Raw genomic sequence first — 16,826 nt, 5'->3', positions numbered from 1 at the left:
GGCCGGAGACTGGTTGACTGGCCACAAGAACAAAAAAAAGGGAAAGAGTCAACCATCCGACTACACACTAAAACCTGCAACCAAATATGAGAGACTCGAGGACAACAGATACAGAAAGGGAGAGGGGCAGGACCTCTCTAAAGGGAACCATAAAACGGACTACCGTGGATAAAATTTAAAACGTCGTCAGCCATGGAGGCATCGTCGCATAAAGCCAAAGGCAAAGTGCCCGGGAGATTAAAAGACTGCCAGAGGGTGCGCAGTCGGGGACACTCCAACAAAATGTGGGCGACTGTCAGCTGGGACCCACACCGACACAGGGGGGGATCCTCCTGATGCAAAAGATGGCCGTGTGTCAGGTAGGTATGGCCGATGCGGAGCCGACACAGGATGACAAGAGTCCCTGCGAGAAGCCCGCAGGGAGGAGTGCCACACATCGGTCATCTCCTTAACAGCCAGCAGTTTATTCGGGGATGTCATGCCACGCCACTCAGCAGTCCACATTCCAAGCACCTTACAGCGCAACACCAACTGCTGATCGCGAGCCGTGAGGCCGACCTCCAAAGCTAGGGGCGTCGATCGCCCCTTTGGCCAGCCTGTCAACACGTTCGTTCCCCGGTATGCCAACGTGACCTGGCGTCCAAACAAAGACCACCGAACGACCAGAACGGGTAATGGCGGAAACAGACTTCTGAACAGAGACCACCAGAGGAGAAGAGGTATAGCAGCGATCGATGGCCTGGAGGCTGCTCAGGGAGTCACTGCAGATGACGATGGACGTATCTAAGCAGGAACGCATATGCTCAAGAGCGCGCAGTATGGCCACCAGCTCTGCAGTAAAAATACTGCAGCCAGCCGGCAAGGAGCGCTGTTCAACATGGGCAGCGTGAACAAAACCGTAGGCGGTGCGACCATCAACCAGGGAACCATCAGTGTAGACAGTCTCACAGCCCGAAAATGAGGCGAGGAGCGCAAGAAAACGGCGACGGAGGGCCACAGGCGGAACCGAGTCCTTGGGTCCCTGTGCCAAGTCCAGACAGACGGACAGCCGGGGCAAACACCAGGGAGGCGTAGGTGCACGGACCCGGAAGGGAGGCAGAAGAGGGAATGACCCCAGGTCCGACAGCAGGGACTGGACGCGGACAGCTATGGAAAGCCCAGATCTAGGTCGCCTTTCGGGCAGATGGAGGACCATGGCAGGGAAGAGCAGGCGATGATTGGGATGGCCAGGCGAGCAATGCACGTGGACAGCATAGTCGGAGAGCAGTCGATGGCGGCGAATCCGCAGTGGGGCAACCCCGGCCTCCACCAGTAGACTATCCACGGGGCTCGTACGAAAAGCGCAAGCCGAACCCCACAGTGGAGTATGGGGTCTAACAACGTCAACACGGAGGGTGATGCAGACCCATAGGCCAGGCTCCCATAATCAAGCCTGGATTGCACAAGGGCCCTGTACAATCGCAACAGCGTGCAGCGATCCGCACCCCAAGATGTGTGGCTCAGGCAGCGAAGGGCGTTGAGGTGCCGCCAGCACTTTTGCTTCAGCTGAGTAATATGAGGAACCCATGTGAGCCGGGCATCAAAGACGAGTCCTAAGAAGCGGCATGTATCCACCACTTCAAGCAGGTGGCCATTGAGGTAAAGTTCAGGATGAGGGTGGACCGTCCGACGCCTGCAGAAGTGCATAACTCGAGTCTTGGCTGCAGAGAACTGAAAACCATGAGTCAGAGCCCATGATGCTGCCTTGCGAACGGCTACTTGCAGCCTGCGTTCAGCGACTCCCGTAGTCGTGGAGCTAAAGGAGATGCAGAAGTCGTCAGCATACAAAGAAGGAGACACTGACGACCCCACGGCTGCAACCAGACCATTAATGGCCACTAGAAATAAGGAGATGCTCAACACCGAGCCCTGCGCGACCCCATTTTCCTGTGTATAAGAGGAACTAGAGGTGGCACCGACTTGCACCCGAAAAGAGCGGCGCAATAGAAAAGTTTGAAGAAAAGCCGGGAGCCGACCACGAAGACCCCACTCATGCAACGTAGCAAGGATGTGATGCCTCCATGTGGTGTCATACGCCTTCCGCAGATCAAAAAATACAGCAATGAGATGCCGACGTCGGGCAAAGGCCGTACGGATAGCAGATTCCAGCCGCACCAAATTGTCCGCTGCAGACCGTCCCCGACGGAAGCCACCCTGCGATGGAGCGAGGAGACCGCACGACTCAAGGACCCAACACAAACGCCGCCCCACCATACGTTCGAGCAATTTGCACAAAACGTTGGTGAGGGTAATGGGACGATAGCTGTCCACCGTCAGTGGGTCCGCACCGGGCTTCAAGATGGGGACAATAAGACCCTCTCGCCATTGCGACGGGAACACGCCCTCGCTCCAAATGCGGTTAAAAATGGTGAGGATGTGTCTCTGGCAGTCCCTGGCGAGATGCTTCAGCATCTGCCCATGGATGCAGTCTGGTCCTGCTGCTGTATCAGGGCAATCGGCGAGGGCAGCGAGGAATTCCCTCTCGCTGAAAGGAGCATTGTATTTTTCAGAACGACGCGTGTGGAATGATAACGGCGTCTGCTCGGCTCGCTCCTTTAGAGAGCGAAGGGCGGGGGGATAAGTTGCAGTCGCAGAGCTCTTAGCAAAGTGCGCAGCAAGGCATTCAGCAATGGCGGCCGCATCCGTGCAGACAGCGCCGTCCAAGGAGATCCCAGGGACACCCATAGGGGTCTGGTATCCATAAATCCGCCAGATCCGGGACCACACGAGTGAGGGGGAGACACGGGAGCCCAAGGATAAGACATACCTCTCCCAGCACTCCTGCTTATGCCGTGCAATAAGGCGACGGGCCAAGGCACGGAACATCTTAAAGGCGATGAGGGTCTCTAGAGACGGGTGCCGCCTATGACGCAGGAGGACCCGCCTACGGTCACGAATAGCCTCAGCAATCTCCGGCGACCACCAGGGTACAGCCTTCCTCCGAGGGAGTCCAGAAGAGTGGGGGATGGCAGCCTCTGCCGCCGAAATGATTGACGTGGTTAAGACACGGACCACCTCGTCAATGTCACCCTGTGGGGGAGACTCGATGGTTGCAGCGGAAGTAAAAGCCGGCCAGTCAGCCCTGTGGAGGGCCCAGCGGGGCAGGCGCCCAGAAGAATGACACTGGGGCAGTGACAAATAGATGGGAAAATGGTCACTACCACACAGGTCAGGATGCACTCTCCAGTGGAGGGATGGGACAAGTCCGGGGCTGCAAAGAGAGAGATCAATGGCCAAGAACGAGCCATGGGCCACACTAAAATGCGTGTGAGCACCGATGTTCAAGAGGCTAAGGTCGAGCTTAGCCAACAAATGCTCCACGGCACGACCGCGCTCATCGGAGACAGTCCCACCCCATAAAGGGTTGTGGGCATTGAAATCGCCCAGTACCAAGAAAGGTCGCGGCAATTGGGCCAGCAGCGCAGCCAGCTCATTCTGCGCGACATCACCATCCAGTGGAAGGTAAAGACTGCAGACGGTAATAGCCTGTGGCGTCCACACCCTAACAGCGACAGCCTCTAAAGCCGTTTGTAGAGGGACAGACTCGCTGTGAAGAGAGTTAAGGACATAGATGCAGACGCGACCAGACACCCTTGCATAAGCTGCTCAGTTCTTATAATAACCCCGATAGCCACAGAGGGTGGGGGTTCGCATTGCTGGAAACCAAGTTTCCTGCAGAGCAATGCAGAGAAAAGGATGAAGGCTGATAAGGTGTCGGAGCTCAGCTAGATGGTGAAAGAAACCCCCGCAGTTCCACTGGAGGATGTTATTGGCCATGTCTGAGAGAGGCGTGACGGGACTTGGAAGGCAGATTACGCCACTGGGTCACCTGCTGCCTCCAATTGAGCACCGGTGCTAGCGCTATACATGGCGTCTGAGGGACCGGCGAGATCGAGGTCCTCAGCAGATGCCAGTATCTCCACCTCGTCCTCAGATGCAGAGCTTGTAGGAAGCGGTGGGACGGGTGCCACAGCAATGTCGGTATTCTTGGGGACTTTCTTCTGCTTCTGTTTCTCGCGTTGTGCCTTCGGTGGTTCAGGCTTGAAGGGCTTCACAGGGTCAGTCTCAGGGACAGACGACGACCGTGAGGCCCTACGACCAGGGACTGGTGGTTGTTTGAGCCACTTGCGGGTTTCTGCTGTGTCGCTGGTCGGAACTTGCGAAGGGAGGTCCCCAAGGGACCCCTTCCTTGCGAGAGTAGCCGAAGAAGTCTTACGCTTCTCCGGCTGGGAAGGGGGAACTGATGTCCCCAATTGTTGGGGGGGTGTTGCTCCTGAAGTAGATGGAGCAGGAGCAACAGGTTGTGAAGTGCCCCCCACAAGCAAGGGGGCTGGTGGATGCTGACCAATCTTAGAGCCGATTCGTGATGATGTGAGAACGGTCGTTGCAGCAGCAGCAGCGTAGGTTGACGTCATTGCCACAGGATGGAGCCACTCGTATTTCAGTCTAGCCTCGGGGTAGGTCAGGCGGTCCAGGGTCTTATATTCCTTTATCTTCCTGTCTTTCTGGAATATCCTACAGTCCGGCGAGCAGGGGGAATGGTGTTCTCCACAATTAACACAGATAGGAGGCGGGGCACATGGAGTATCAGGATGCGAAGGACGTCCACAATCCCGACACGTGATGCTGGAAGTACATCGAGATGACATGTGCCCGAACTTCCAGCACTTAAAACACCGCATCGGAGGAGGGATATATGGCTTCACATCACAACGGTAAACCATCACCTTAACCCTTTCGGGTAAGACATCACCCTCAAAGGCCAAGATGAAGTCACCGGTGGCTACCTGGTTATCCCTCGGACCCCGATGGACGTGCCGGACGAAGTGAACACCTCGTCGTTCTAGGTTGGCGCGTAGTTCATCGTCGGACTGCAGAAGAAGATCCCTGTGGAATATAATACCCTGGACCATGTTTAAACTGTTATGGGGAGTGATGGTGACGGAAACATCCCCCAACTTGTCACAAGTGAGCAAACTCTGTGACTGGGCAGAGGATGCTGTTTTGAAGAGAACCGACCCAGAGCGCATTTTGGACAAGCCCTCCACCTCCCCGAACTTGTCCTCTAAATGCTCCACAAAAAACTGAGGCTTAGTTTGCATAAAAGATTCACCATCGACCCGCGTACAGACAAAGTACAGGGGTGAATAATCTCCACTGCTGTCTTTAGCCATGCGTTCCTCCCACGAAGTGGCCAGGGAGGGAAATGATCTTGGATTGAATTGCTTGCCGTTGAGGTTAGACCTCGATCACTTAGAGACTGCTGGTAGAGGCCCACCAGCGAGAGATGATGTACCACGCTTCATTGCGGGTCATCTGCCCTGATGCCTCCCACTCCGACCAGGGGCTCTCCCCACGGGCGCCACCCAGCCACAGCAAAGACCACCTGGCAGGATGGCCCTTGCTGGGAGTCCCAATGCCCCAGAGGGATAGGCATCTACTCCTCGGCATACGTGGGGAGGTAGCAGCTCAGGCATCAGCAGTGCAATCCCTGTGTAGTCAGGGGGCTACCACCAAGAGGGTACATGACGACCCCACCACAACGGACTGGCTACTGTGCTGGATGTCGGGTGTCGAATATCCATATGTGCCAAGAGGGCAAAGATGGAATTTCATAATGGAGGGCATGTATGCTGCCCGGAACACACAGCAGCTGATGTGGCCGGAAGCACGGTGTAAGGCCAACTCCATGACAATATTGGGTGTGCCAGATCTTAGGGCAAGATGGATATATAATACACCACGTAAGGCGTCTTTCCCCAAATGGTACGCACTAACAGAAAATTTTGAAAGGTAGTGGTCAAACCCCTTAGGGGACCATCACATTAAGGCCAAAACGTTTGAGACTCCTTTCAGTAGCCTCTTACAACAGGCAGGAATACCGCGGGCCTATTCTTACCCCCGAACCAGCAGGGGGGGGGGGGGGGGGGGGGCGGCGATTGATGTCTTTTTGACAAAATTGGTGGTTTTACTGAAACAAAAGCAACAAATCTGCAGAAAATGATATACTTCAGCAATGTGTCTGTAGCCCAGTACAAGAATTTCAAGATTTTCACCAATCTGTTGCCACCTCAAAGATTTTGGCGTAAATAATGAGTGGAACTGTTTTGCAACAAGTCACTGCATGTCCGCTCATGGTGGAATTGGAGGCACTGTAAAACGATTGGTTGCATGAGCTAGTCTACAGTGCAGAAAAGAAAACCAAATGCTGATATCCTAGGATTAACACATTCTCTGCGGAAAACTGGAATCAAATTGAATTATTTTTTGCTGAGAAGACATGTTGCACACAAGTTTAATAATGGCTGGTAAACTGGTAATGTTGGTGAAATCTCATTTGAGGAGAATGGCGTACTTACAAATTTCATGCACTGTTGTGGCCCTTTGAGACTGTTTCACTGGCCATTTTGAAAAGATACATGCCCAAAGCCTGACAAGCACATTATTATAAATCTACCAGTGCCAGCTAATGTCAGCAATACAGTGTCAGCACCAATTATTACTAAAGTTGACGAACACTTTAAATAATCACTGTACTAATGCTGTTTTTTCATCAATGTCAGTATGTCAGCATGAGCACCGTAAAGTACCCAAGTGTGAGGCTTCAGAAACTCTTCTAAATTCCCAAAAGGCTTGGGAATCTGTTTGACAAACCCATACAAGGCTTGAGAACTTTTATTAAGCAACCTACAAACAGCTTGTGAACCTGGGAAAAAGTCCCACATACAAACATAACTGGTCTTGTCTGGCTATCCCTTTGGTGAGATATCAAAGATGCTTCAATGACATGTACATTCATTGATCTTGCAGATAATTCTGCATGCTACATGAAAACATATACGCATCAACAACACTTCACACAAATAAAAGAATTTTCAGTAGTACAACAAGAGTTACTAAGCCAAAGACAGGAAATATGTCTTACTGAAAATTCCCAAATATGCTTTCATCACAAAGCAATACTTTTGAACAAGTACAAATTTCTACTGGAATCCTGTTGTAAACATTCTGGTGCCAACTTCAACCCAGTCAGCAGATGAACCAGAGTTAGTATATCTAGCAGAATTACTCAATATAAGCCTAATGTTTTGGGGTCTCCCTTTTAAAGTATCAAAGAATATCACCAAGGGCTTCCAAAGGCATGGTAAAATGAAAAGTAAGTGAATCTTAAGAAGCAACTGTGAATAACATTGCTGTTGCTGTAGGCTTTGATCCAAAAGGTTTTCAAATACCTCTACAAGCTAGGCATGTCCTGGATGTGAAGATTATAAGCAGCGTATAAAAGAACTGAAAGAGAAATTACAATTAAGGCAGCATAAAAAATTGCAGATTCTGACAATAGTACCTCAAAGCTGGATAATAAAAAGAGGTAACGTCAGAATCTGGTGTTTCAGAAAAGATGATAAAAAAAGCTAGAAAAGTTAAAGGCAGAAAATGGTGTATTGCTGACACTGCCAAATGACAACTGTGGCAAGAGGACTTCAATGCTATACAAGAAAGAGTAGCAACATTTTTCCAAAATACAGAATTCGGCCAAATCTGCCCAGGTGAAGGGACTTTGTTTCGATTAGAATAGATGGAAAGAAAATGTGATAAAAAAATACCATCTGCTGAGTAATGTGAAAGAAATGTTTGCTAAATACTGACTTCAGCATGGACCTGAAATTGGATTTTCCAAATACTGTGAATTGAGGCCAAAATGGTGCATCACTGCAGATGCTGCACGAACCCACTGCTTATATTTACAATATACACTAAAATCTAAAATTGATGCCCAATTTAAAAAAAAATGCACGATTTGGAATCCATAAACTGAATAATCATTGGTGCAAAACTTGTCCACAAAAAGAACTTCTGCAACAGTTTTGAAGATAGCAATCTAGACGATACCACTGAGTTCAAACAGTGCATGCACACCAATGGATATACATTGGAAACCAAGCAGATGATCACTGAAGATTTTATTGAAGATGCTGACATCCAAAATTTTCAAGTTTTCCACTCACCATTATATTGCAAAGTGCCAATGTAAGCCCACAGTGCACAAAGGAAAGCCTCAAGCCAACAGGACTGGTCATATTAATAGATTTTGCTGAAAATTGTTCATTCATCGTCCAAGATGCAGCTCAATGTTTTCACTGCACTAACATCCAAAGCAACTTGACACCCATTTGTTGTGTACTTTAGAAATAACTTGAGCATCAACACTACATTGTAAGTGACAGACACACTTTTTTAGTGAAGTTAATAGATCTAGCATCACCTAGGGGGAAAAAAATAATCATGCACATTTCCTACTTAAAGATGGGTCAGCAGGACAATACAAAAACCTAAAAATTTCCTGAAACTCTGCCACCATCAAAATTACTTTGGAATCTTAGCTGATTGGATTATTATTATTATTATGTGCTATACACCATGGAAAATCTTCATGTGATGGAGTTGGAGGAACAGTAAAGCATCTGGCAGCAACAGCAAGCCTTCAAAGACCAACTCAGGAGCAGATTTTGACACCAAGATCACTGCAATCCAGTTCATGTTTCTTTGGAAAGAAGAAACTGAAGCATTAAAAACTGAGCAGGGGAAAAGGTTCCTAAATTGCTGCACAGAACTGGTATCAAAAAGATAATTGTTTTGTGGCAGATGTAGACCAAAGTCGAAGAACAGTTTCTTACACAAATATGGCAGCATTACAACTAAGCCAATACAATGACTCTATTTAAAATGGAAAATTGTGGACTGGTAATGTCTCCAAAGTTTCAAATGACGAAAATAATGTATTAGTCAGGTTCACGCATTCCAATGGAACTGCACATTCATTCTACTGGCCAACCAGGCACGATATTTGTTGGATTCCAAACCAACACAGTATTTCCGTCATTACAGTTCCATCAGCAACAAGACTGGCCTGACAATACAGGTGGCCAGAATCAACTGCAATTGCTATTATCAACACATTTCAGTAGGCTAACTGAATCAATGCAAACTGAAACACTATGATTTGTGTGTCATAAACAGTAAGACTGCAGTAGTTGCAAAGCCATCATGGACCAACGCAAGTTTGTGCAAATGTATATGTTTTTAACCTAATAAAAACAGAAGTTTGTTTGTTCTTAAACACAATGTTTCAAAAACAAAAATCTTTTTCTGATCAAACAATGTGAACTTTTTTTAAATAGTGCCAAGAAAAAAGATTTGAGCAACCCCTTTTGAGATATGGCCTCTTGAAAGTGAGCCAAATTTCACTAGTAAAATTCTTGAGTAGACCTTTAACTTTGATAGCCTACCTCAGTTATTATTTGAGCAATCAAGGTGCTACATCTAAAGTTTTCTGACATGCTACAGATGACTAAAGAATCTGCTTTAGTAAGTTATTCTTTCAGTAGATACCAGCTGATAAAGTATACTACAAAACTGTTGTGACAAGATTTATGAGCCACCGTGATAGCACATTATGATAAATGTACCACAACTTGGGCTTCTGTTATACAACTACACTACTGAAATGAAAAAGTTCAAGAGAATCACTAAGTATCAGCATGACAGGTCCCTTCGATCATGAGCAATGATAAAATGAAGTTGATGAGTTATTCACTTAAGTCACGATGTCAAACAAGTAGGTTCCACATAAAGATCACTAGCGGCCCGACCATGCAACTTATGGACTGTAATTTTTTAAGGGCCCATGCAAGTCCTGTATGTACATTTGGTAAAAATTTCATCCACAATTAAGATGGTTGGGTTAGGAGCTTAACTAAATGTAGGCTACCTGACATGAGATGACCTCACTGCAGTCTTTTTGCATCATTTAAATTACGAGCACAAGGCATTAAAATTTCTGAATTATATATGTGTAAATGTTCCTTGGTCTGTTAGCAAACTGAAGTAGCAAATCTGAGCACTGGGGCCATTTCTAAGATTAGATCAATTGACATGGAGCGTAGACTTTTGTATTACACAAAGCCCACACATCAACATACACAAAAAGATGGCCCTTAAAATTAAGAAGACACGATATTTAAATCAGAAATGATACAAAAACTTCTACTAACCAAGATGATTTTTCATAAAATAAGGATCCTTATTGAGATCAATGGTCTCAAGGGCCAACTGACGAAGCCTTTCACGACGGTCACGATTACTTTCTGACCATGATGCTTGACCACCTCCTCCGGTCTTCCCACCGGGTCGGTTCTGGAAATCCATCTTCTACCTATCAATATTAAAACAAAAATTGGTTATGTCACATAATGACCACAACAGGAATAACTGTTACGATAAGGCTTTCGAGGGGCGATGTTTCAAAGCAACAAAGTACATCTATGAATATTACAAGTATAACTTATCCTAAAAGTATAAGCGAAACCGCCTTCCAAGTTATTACGAAAGGGTTTGACATTACTAAACACGGATATAAAAAAAGAAGCCTGTAAAATTTATCTACGTAATAATAGCAACTTTCAGGTAATTGCTACTTTAAAACTGTTACAAAACGTTAGAAGGACTAACTGTCTGATTCGAACTTCTGTAAAATAAACACAATGCATCAACATGCATCCATCTTCGGCACACAAACGAAAACAACAAAACTGAATTGCAGACGGTACACACACACATAACCAAAGACACTACAACCAACTGTGACCAAAGTATGTCTTTGAAACGAGCGAAGCATTACCTCCATGGAGCGAAGCCACCAAGGAAATTATAACCTCCTTGGAAGCCACAAAACCTACGTAAAGACGTGCGTTTATTTACATAACTCATGATATGTTCTGGTGTGTGCGATGGCACTTATTTATTTAGATCCCATAAATTCAACACAGCGAGACATTCACATGGATTTAGGACGTGTCACATTATTAAAAATTATACAGAATGAACACATAAAAAAACCCTAGTAAGAGGAGATATAGTTATAAGACAAAATACACATCAATAAGTACAGAAAAAATTAAAATAAAGGTAGATCTTGATAATCATGGTAAAATGACGGCGTGTATATTATTACTAACTGTTGTATTACAAAGTGTTGTTCATGTTAATTAAAATAAAAGTAGATCTTGATAATCATGGTAAAATGACTGCGTGTATATTATTACAAACTGTTCTATTAAAAAGTGTTGTTCTTGTGACATTAAAGTGGAAAAAGGTATTAGAGAATGTTTATTAACACATTAATGGTACCACAAAAGTTGTTTATTGAAATTAAATTTTGGTACAATCTTGAGCGACTGTGGTAAACTGTGTAATGGTACTCATGCAGCAACGGAAATGTGCAGTGCCGGAATCGAACTAAATGTGTTACACGAGCTTTGCTGTGACATAAATGCAGCTAGAAAATACGTAGAATTTCTGGAGAATTTAAAGCAGGTATTGAGGGATGCTCGTGAAAACAAAAACTATAAAATGGAAAGTGTGTAGAGCAGGCCTAGGCCTAAAAAACTACCGAACAATTTCTAGACAGTGGAAAGGCAAACTTTAATTATATCGATTACTATCTAACAGACGCTGGCGATATACGACAATATAGCAATAACATAGCCGCAAAAGGCAGTAATGGTAGAAATATGTATCCTATGAAATCCAAGTTAGTTGTTTATTCACAGAGTCATGGTTGCGATATCGCAAAAATACTGCAAAACGAACATAAACTTAGAGCTACCAGTTATGTAATACCTGGGACCCCTATGCACGAAAGGTGATAACGCTACACAAGAAACTCGGGTTTTGGTCATAATTGGTGGTGCAAACTATGTCTACTGCAATGAACTAAAAAGTGCCACCGTGACTTAAGGAAAGCTCTGGGCTCAGTGAACAACGGAAGTTTCCTAGTGACTGGAATAGCGCACAGATATGACAAAACAGAAACGTCCTGTGCAAACCAGGAAAATATTAATGCCAACAGGTAATTTCGAACGATATCCGAAGCATGCAGGAACACATACTTCCTAGATGTGCAATTCCTTGAAAGAAAACACTTCACCAGGCATGGTATGCAATTAAATGTTCATGGAAAAAAGTTCATAGGTTCTAGAATAAATGAGATGGTGAAACGATGTGGACAAATAACAACATCGTGCCTATTATTATAGCAACTCATAATGGAGAAGCTACCTCATCACAGGTGAACAAACACAACTAACTACAGTAACACTAAACGCAGCAGTACACACAATAATCGGAGCAGAAATGCCAACAACAGCACCTCCGTCAACCGCAGCATCACAGATAACAGTAACAAAAGTAATCCAGCAATAGTAGGAGCAGCAGCAGACATGGAAACAACCATCCATAGAGCAGCAAGTAGAAGGGAAAGACTACGTCCTTCCCATCTGAAGGACTTTTTAACTGAAGGTATGATGGAAATGAAGCCACCAAGATAAGTAACATTAAATGTCCAACATAACTCCACCAAAATATTCAGTGTGTAAAAAGAAAGCGCAACAGTTGGAAGTCGAGTTACAATTCTTAGACAGCTCAGCTCAGTTATCTGCATCACAGAGCACTGGTGCAAAGAAATTGAAATCATATATATTAATTTACTCTCGTATGTCCAAGCATGTTCTTGCTGCAGAAACACAATGCAAGGAGGAGAATCATGTATTTATGTTAACAATGGCACTGGATTTAAATCAGAAATGAGATAATCTTGTTAAGGGGAGACAAAGACTGTAAACTGTCAGCAATAGAGATAGCTGCTATAGATACGCCCAAGAAACTTAAGTTCGTTCTATGTTATGTGTATACCGTTCTCCCAGTGGCAATTTAGATATTCTTTTCAAAACTTATAGAAAGCCTAAAACTAGCATTGAATCTGAAACACAGTATCCTTTTGTGTGTAGACTGTAACATAAATTTCAATTCAATTCAGTTTATTAGCGTCCTTGTAGTACATCATCAAAATGACATAAGACTTGTCAATAAACATTACAATTTAAAATACATGTACATGAAAATTTATGATTGAATTTACTTGTCACTTAGACATTACAATTTTAATAGAACTATAAGGACATTAACATAAAAATATACAAGTAGGATAACAACATACAAAAAAAAGCTAGTGATTCTCACATCAAAGATTATTTCCATTCTTACATTAACACTGTTTCACACTTTCATAGAAACAGCAAGTATTTAAATGTGAGCAATTACACATTTTTATTACGTCAGGGAAATATTAACTCCGCTTTTATTGTCAATGATTCATAAACTCTTCAATACTGTAAAAACTATTGCTCAATAACATGCTTTTAATTCTCTTTTAAATATGTGCAGTTTTGGTATTATTTTTAGTTCTTTGGGGAGAGCACCGTAGAGGATTTTGAGTTGGTATAGTACACTTTTGTGATACATAGCTTTTTATGCATTTCTCTGTGGAAATCATTGCTATTCCTCGTTTCTTAGTTGTGAAATTCTCTGTTTAATGTAGGAAATTCCTCGTGTTCTTTTAAGAAACATATGCTTTCATATATGTATAAGGATGGTAGTCTCATGATTTTTAATTCTTTAAAAGCATGCCTACAAGAGTCTCTATATCCTATGCCTTTTATTATTCTAACTGCCTTCTTTTCTAGTCTAAATGAATGTTTTGTTAGACTGTTGTTCCCCAAAACTGTACACCGTATCTTAAAAACTGTGCATGAATGAGAAATAAACAGATAACACTGTTTTAATATTACATGAGCTTTTAAGCATTCTAAGTTTATAACACGTTTGACTTAATTTTTTGTTCAATGATATTACATGCTTTTCCCATCTTAAGTGTTCATCAAACCATACTCCCAAGAATTTAGTGTATGATGCTTGTTCAATCTTATACTTATCCATATAGCTAAAACAGATGAAACCAGTAACACATTTCTGAATATCCTACGTGGTTTTGGCGTGGCATCACTAGTCAGCTGTGCAACAAGAATAACCACACATTCATCATCTACCAGTGTTCATGTAGCTACAGATGTACTTGTTAAAAATCTGTGACTGTCAGAACATCAAAGTCAGATTATAAAAGTAAAAGCTTGCGTAGAAAAAGAATCCAAACTGCATGTAAATAGAAGAGAGTGCCGTTCATCAGCTTTGCAAGTACTTTCCTTACAGTTAACACATGAAATTTGGGAAGGAGTTTACACGGAAACTGAAATGAAAAGGGAATTATCTGATTTCATGTCTGAAACTAAACTAAAATTTGAAAAAAAAAATGATTGGTGTTCTTTTGATACACCCTGTTGAAATCAAACTGGCTACTGTTTAATACCTTATAATGAATGAGGTGGTCAATAAGTCTTCCGTGAACCAATCTCTCAAGAATTTTAGATAAAGTTGTTAAAAGGGGATAGGCTAATAGTTGGTAATATCAGTTTTATCACCTTTCTTAGAGAGAGGTTTGACAATGGCATACTTTAGTCTCTCAGGAACAATCCCATGCTGAATGAATTCATTGAATATGTGGCACAGTATTTTGATTATTCACTTATAACATTCCTTCAATAATCTTGAAGACATACCATCAATGCCAGTGGAATTCTTGCTTTTCATCTCTCTAATTACATTCTCAATTCCATGTACTGTGACAGGGGACACTTTAATCTGCTTGTTTCTTTTTTTAATAGCTTTTTGAAGGGATAACATGGCTTCATTAACAGAACATGCTTTTGCAGTTTAGGCTGCTGACCCAAAAGGGTCAGTAATTATTTCAAAATTTTCCTGAATCATATCATTTGTTTCAATTTATGTGGTGTTTTCAGCAGCAGGGATTTTACCTGTTTCCGTATTTATTATGTCCAATATGGTTTCTATTTTATTATTAGAGACATTAATATGTGATTTTATAGAAATATTCTTTGCCCCTCTTAGAACTTTTTTAAGGACAGAGCAGTATAGTTTGTAATGGGTTTTTCTTTTCTAGACTATAACTGGATTTAAGTAATGGAAATGCCATGTGGCTAGGGCCTCCCATCAGGTAGACCGTTCAGCTATTGCAAGTCTTTCAAGTTGATTCCACTTCGGTGGCTTGCGTGTCAATGGGGATGAAATGATGATGATAAGGACAACACAACACCCAGTCCCTGAGCGGAGAAAATCTCCGACCCATCCGGGAATCGAACCTGGGCCGTTAGGTATGACATCCTGTCAAGCTGATCACTCAGCTACCAGACGTGGACAGTAGATTTGAGTGAGGTATAGAGGTCCTTTTCCCTTCTGCAGCAGCTTTTAATGCCCAAAGTTAAACACTTTTTATTAGAATAGTATTCACGATTGAATTTGGCAGTCCTTTTAGGAAAGGCTGCTTCGAATAGGCAGATAAATTCATTTAGAAAAGCATTATATTGGTCAATGGTTAAATAACCTTTACATCATTCATCATATTTCTTTTAAGAAGCCCAAAACATTAGCAGACTACTGTTTACAATTGCTTCTTGTTCCCTATTTCTGTCATGTGCGCACAACAACTGCTTTAATACTAAAAGTTACAGTGCTTACATAAATAGCATTGTGTCAAGAAGTTAATTTCTAACGTTTTTCTGTTCTTGAATGGTTATTTGCTCTAGTCAGCTGAATTTTCTGTTGTAATAATATTATGCCTAAATCAGAGTAAATATTCTTGTGTGATTTAAAAAAGCGTATTGTAAATTTAAGTGAGTTGTCTAATATCATATTGTATACCTTGTACAGCAAATGATTAAAAGGACCAATAAAAATGAAATAATACAACATATTTGGCCTCACTAATACAACTTGCTTTTTGTTGATATATCTCGAATAACCAAGTATAGGAGGAAGCGATGTGCAATCCGTTCGTTACCACTACTGTTCTATTTGTATTGATAACAAATCATGCTGGAACCACAGTCTAACATAACAGTTGAGGCACTCACTGCAATAGAAGTTGTTACAGTTTGACAGCTAGAGCGATATTAGCGCTCCAAGCGGCGAGAAAGGAGAACTTCAGATGCATCGTAAGCGTAGTGTTTGTTTTGCATCCCTTTACTACGTGATTTATGAAGTATTTGTATTTTTTTTTCCTCCAAGAGTTTGCGTAATATCAGAAGACATAGATGTTTCTAAAAATGATTCTAAAATAAGCGCAAGTAGGGGTAAAACTCATGAATCCAGTGGCAAGTTATAATACATTGGTGAAGAAACACTTATGACGTTGGATAGAACTGCAGCTTACCACTTTGATATCAACGATATATAAACACATAGATTCTCACATAAGAACCATAGACTCTACAACCCAAAGGGATCGACGCCCCATTTGTCATTCCATAGGACTACTGTCTTTTGGTCTTTGTCGCCTATTGCCACAAGTACGACCTTCATGTTTATTTTATTCTAAGTGGGACAAGCAAATAGTGGGAGAAATATACTGTGCGTGTAAACCCCAAGTGGTCAAAGCCAAAAACACTGTCAGAAGTGCTGTCATACATTAAATTTGCAGTTAGAGACTTCTCATTCAGTGAAATATGCACTAGTTTATCAGTACCTTGTGCTTCAAAAGGTGAACACATTGTCACTTATCCCACATTTATTTGTATGCCTTCCACATACCTCTCTAATGTACACACTGATGAAAACATGAATCATTCTGACAAAACCGGTATGCCTGAGTGCTGCAATATAATAAATTTAGAGCAAACAGCTTAATTTTGTATTTCCATCTTGGTTTAAGCCAAGGGCATCGTTTTTTTAAAATATTGGGATCCTATAGTCTTCAAAATTTGTTTGTCCTTCTTCACTTGATCCTACAATGAAAAATGCATCACATTGTAGAGTGTCTC

The 16,826-nt window shown here is 43.0% G+C and overlaps 1 protein-coding gene across 1 annotated transcript in view; it reads right to left on the bottom strand.

The window, feature by feature from the left end:
• LOC126412467 (splicing factor 3A subunit 2) overlaps positions 1 to 10,675 on the bottom strand; it is a 37,648-nt gene extending 26,973 nt beyond the window's left edge. Inside the window, exons 1-2 of the mRNA XM_050082079.1 lie at positions 10,549 to 10,675; positions 10,092 to 10,252 (exon numbers count right to left, since the gene is read on the bottom strand). Of these exons, the coding sequence (XP_049938036.1) occupies positions 10,092 to 10,245 (154 nt within the window). The 5' untranslated portion in view covers positions 10,246 to 10,252; positions 10,549 to 10,675. The remainder of the gene's footprint in view (positions 1 to 10,091; positions 10,253 to 10,548) is intronic.
• Positions 10,676 to 16,826: the final 6,151 nt, after the last annotated feature.

The sequence above is a fragment of the Schistocerca serialis genome, chromosome 7 (assembly GCF_023864345.2).
Source record: "Schistocerca serialis cubense isolate TAMUIC-IGC-003099 chromosome 7, iqSchSeri2.2, whole genome shotgun sequence".
NCBI lineage: Eukaryota > Metazoa > Arthropoda > Insecta > Orthoptera > Acrididae > Schistocerca > Schistocerca serialis.
Note: the sequence above shows the minus strand (reverse complement) of the source record. Positions and strands in the feature narration are given on the sequence as shown.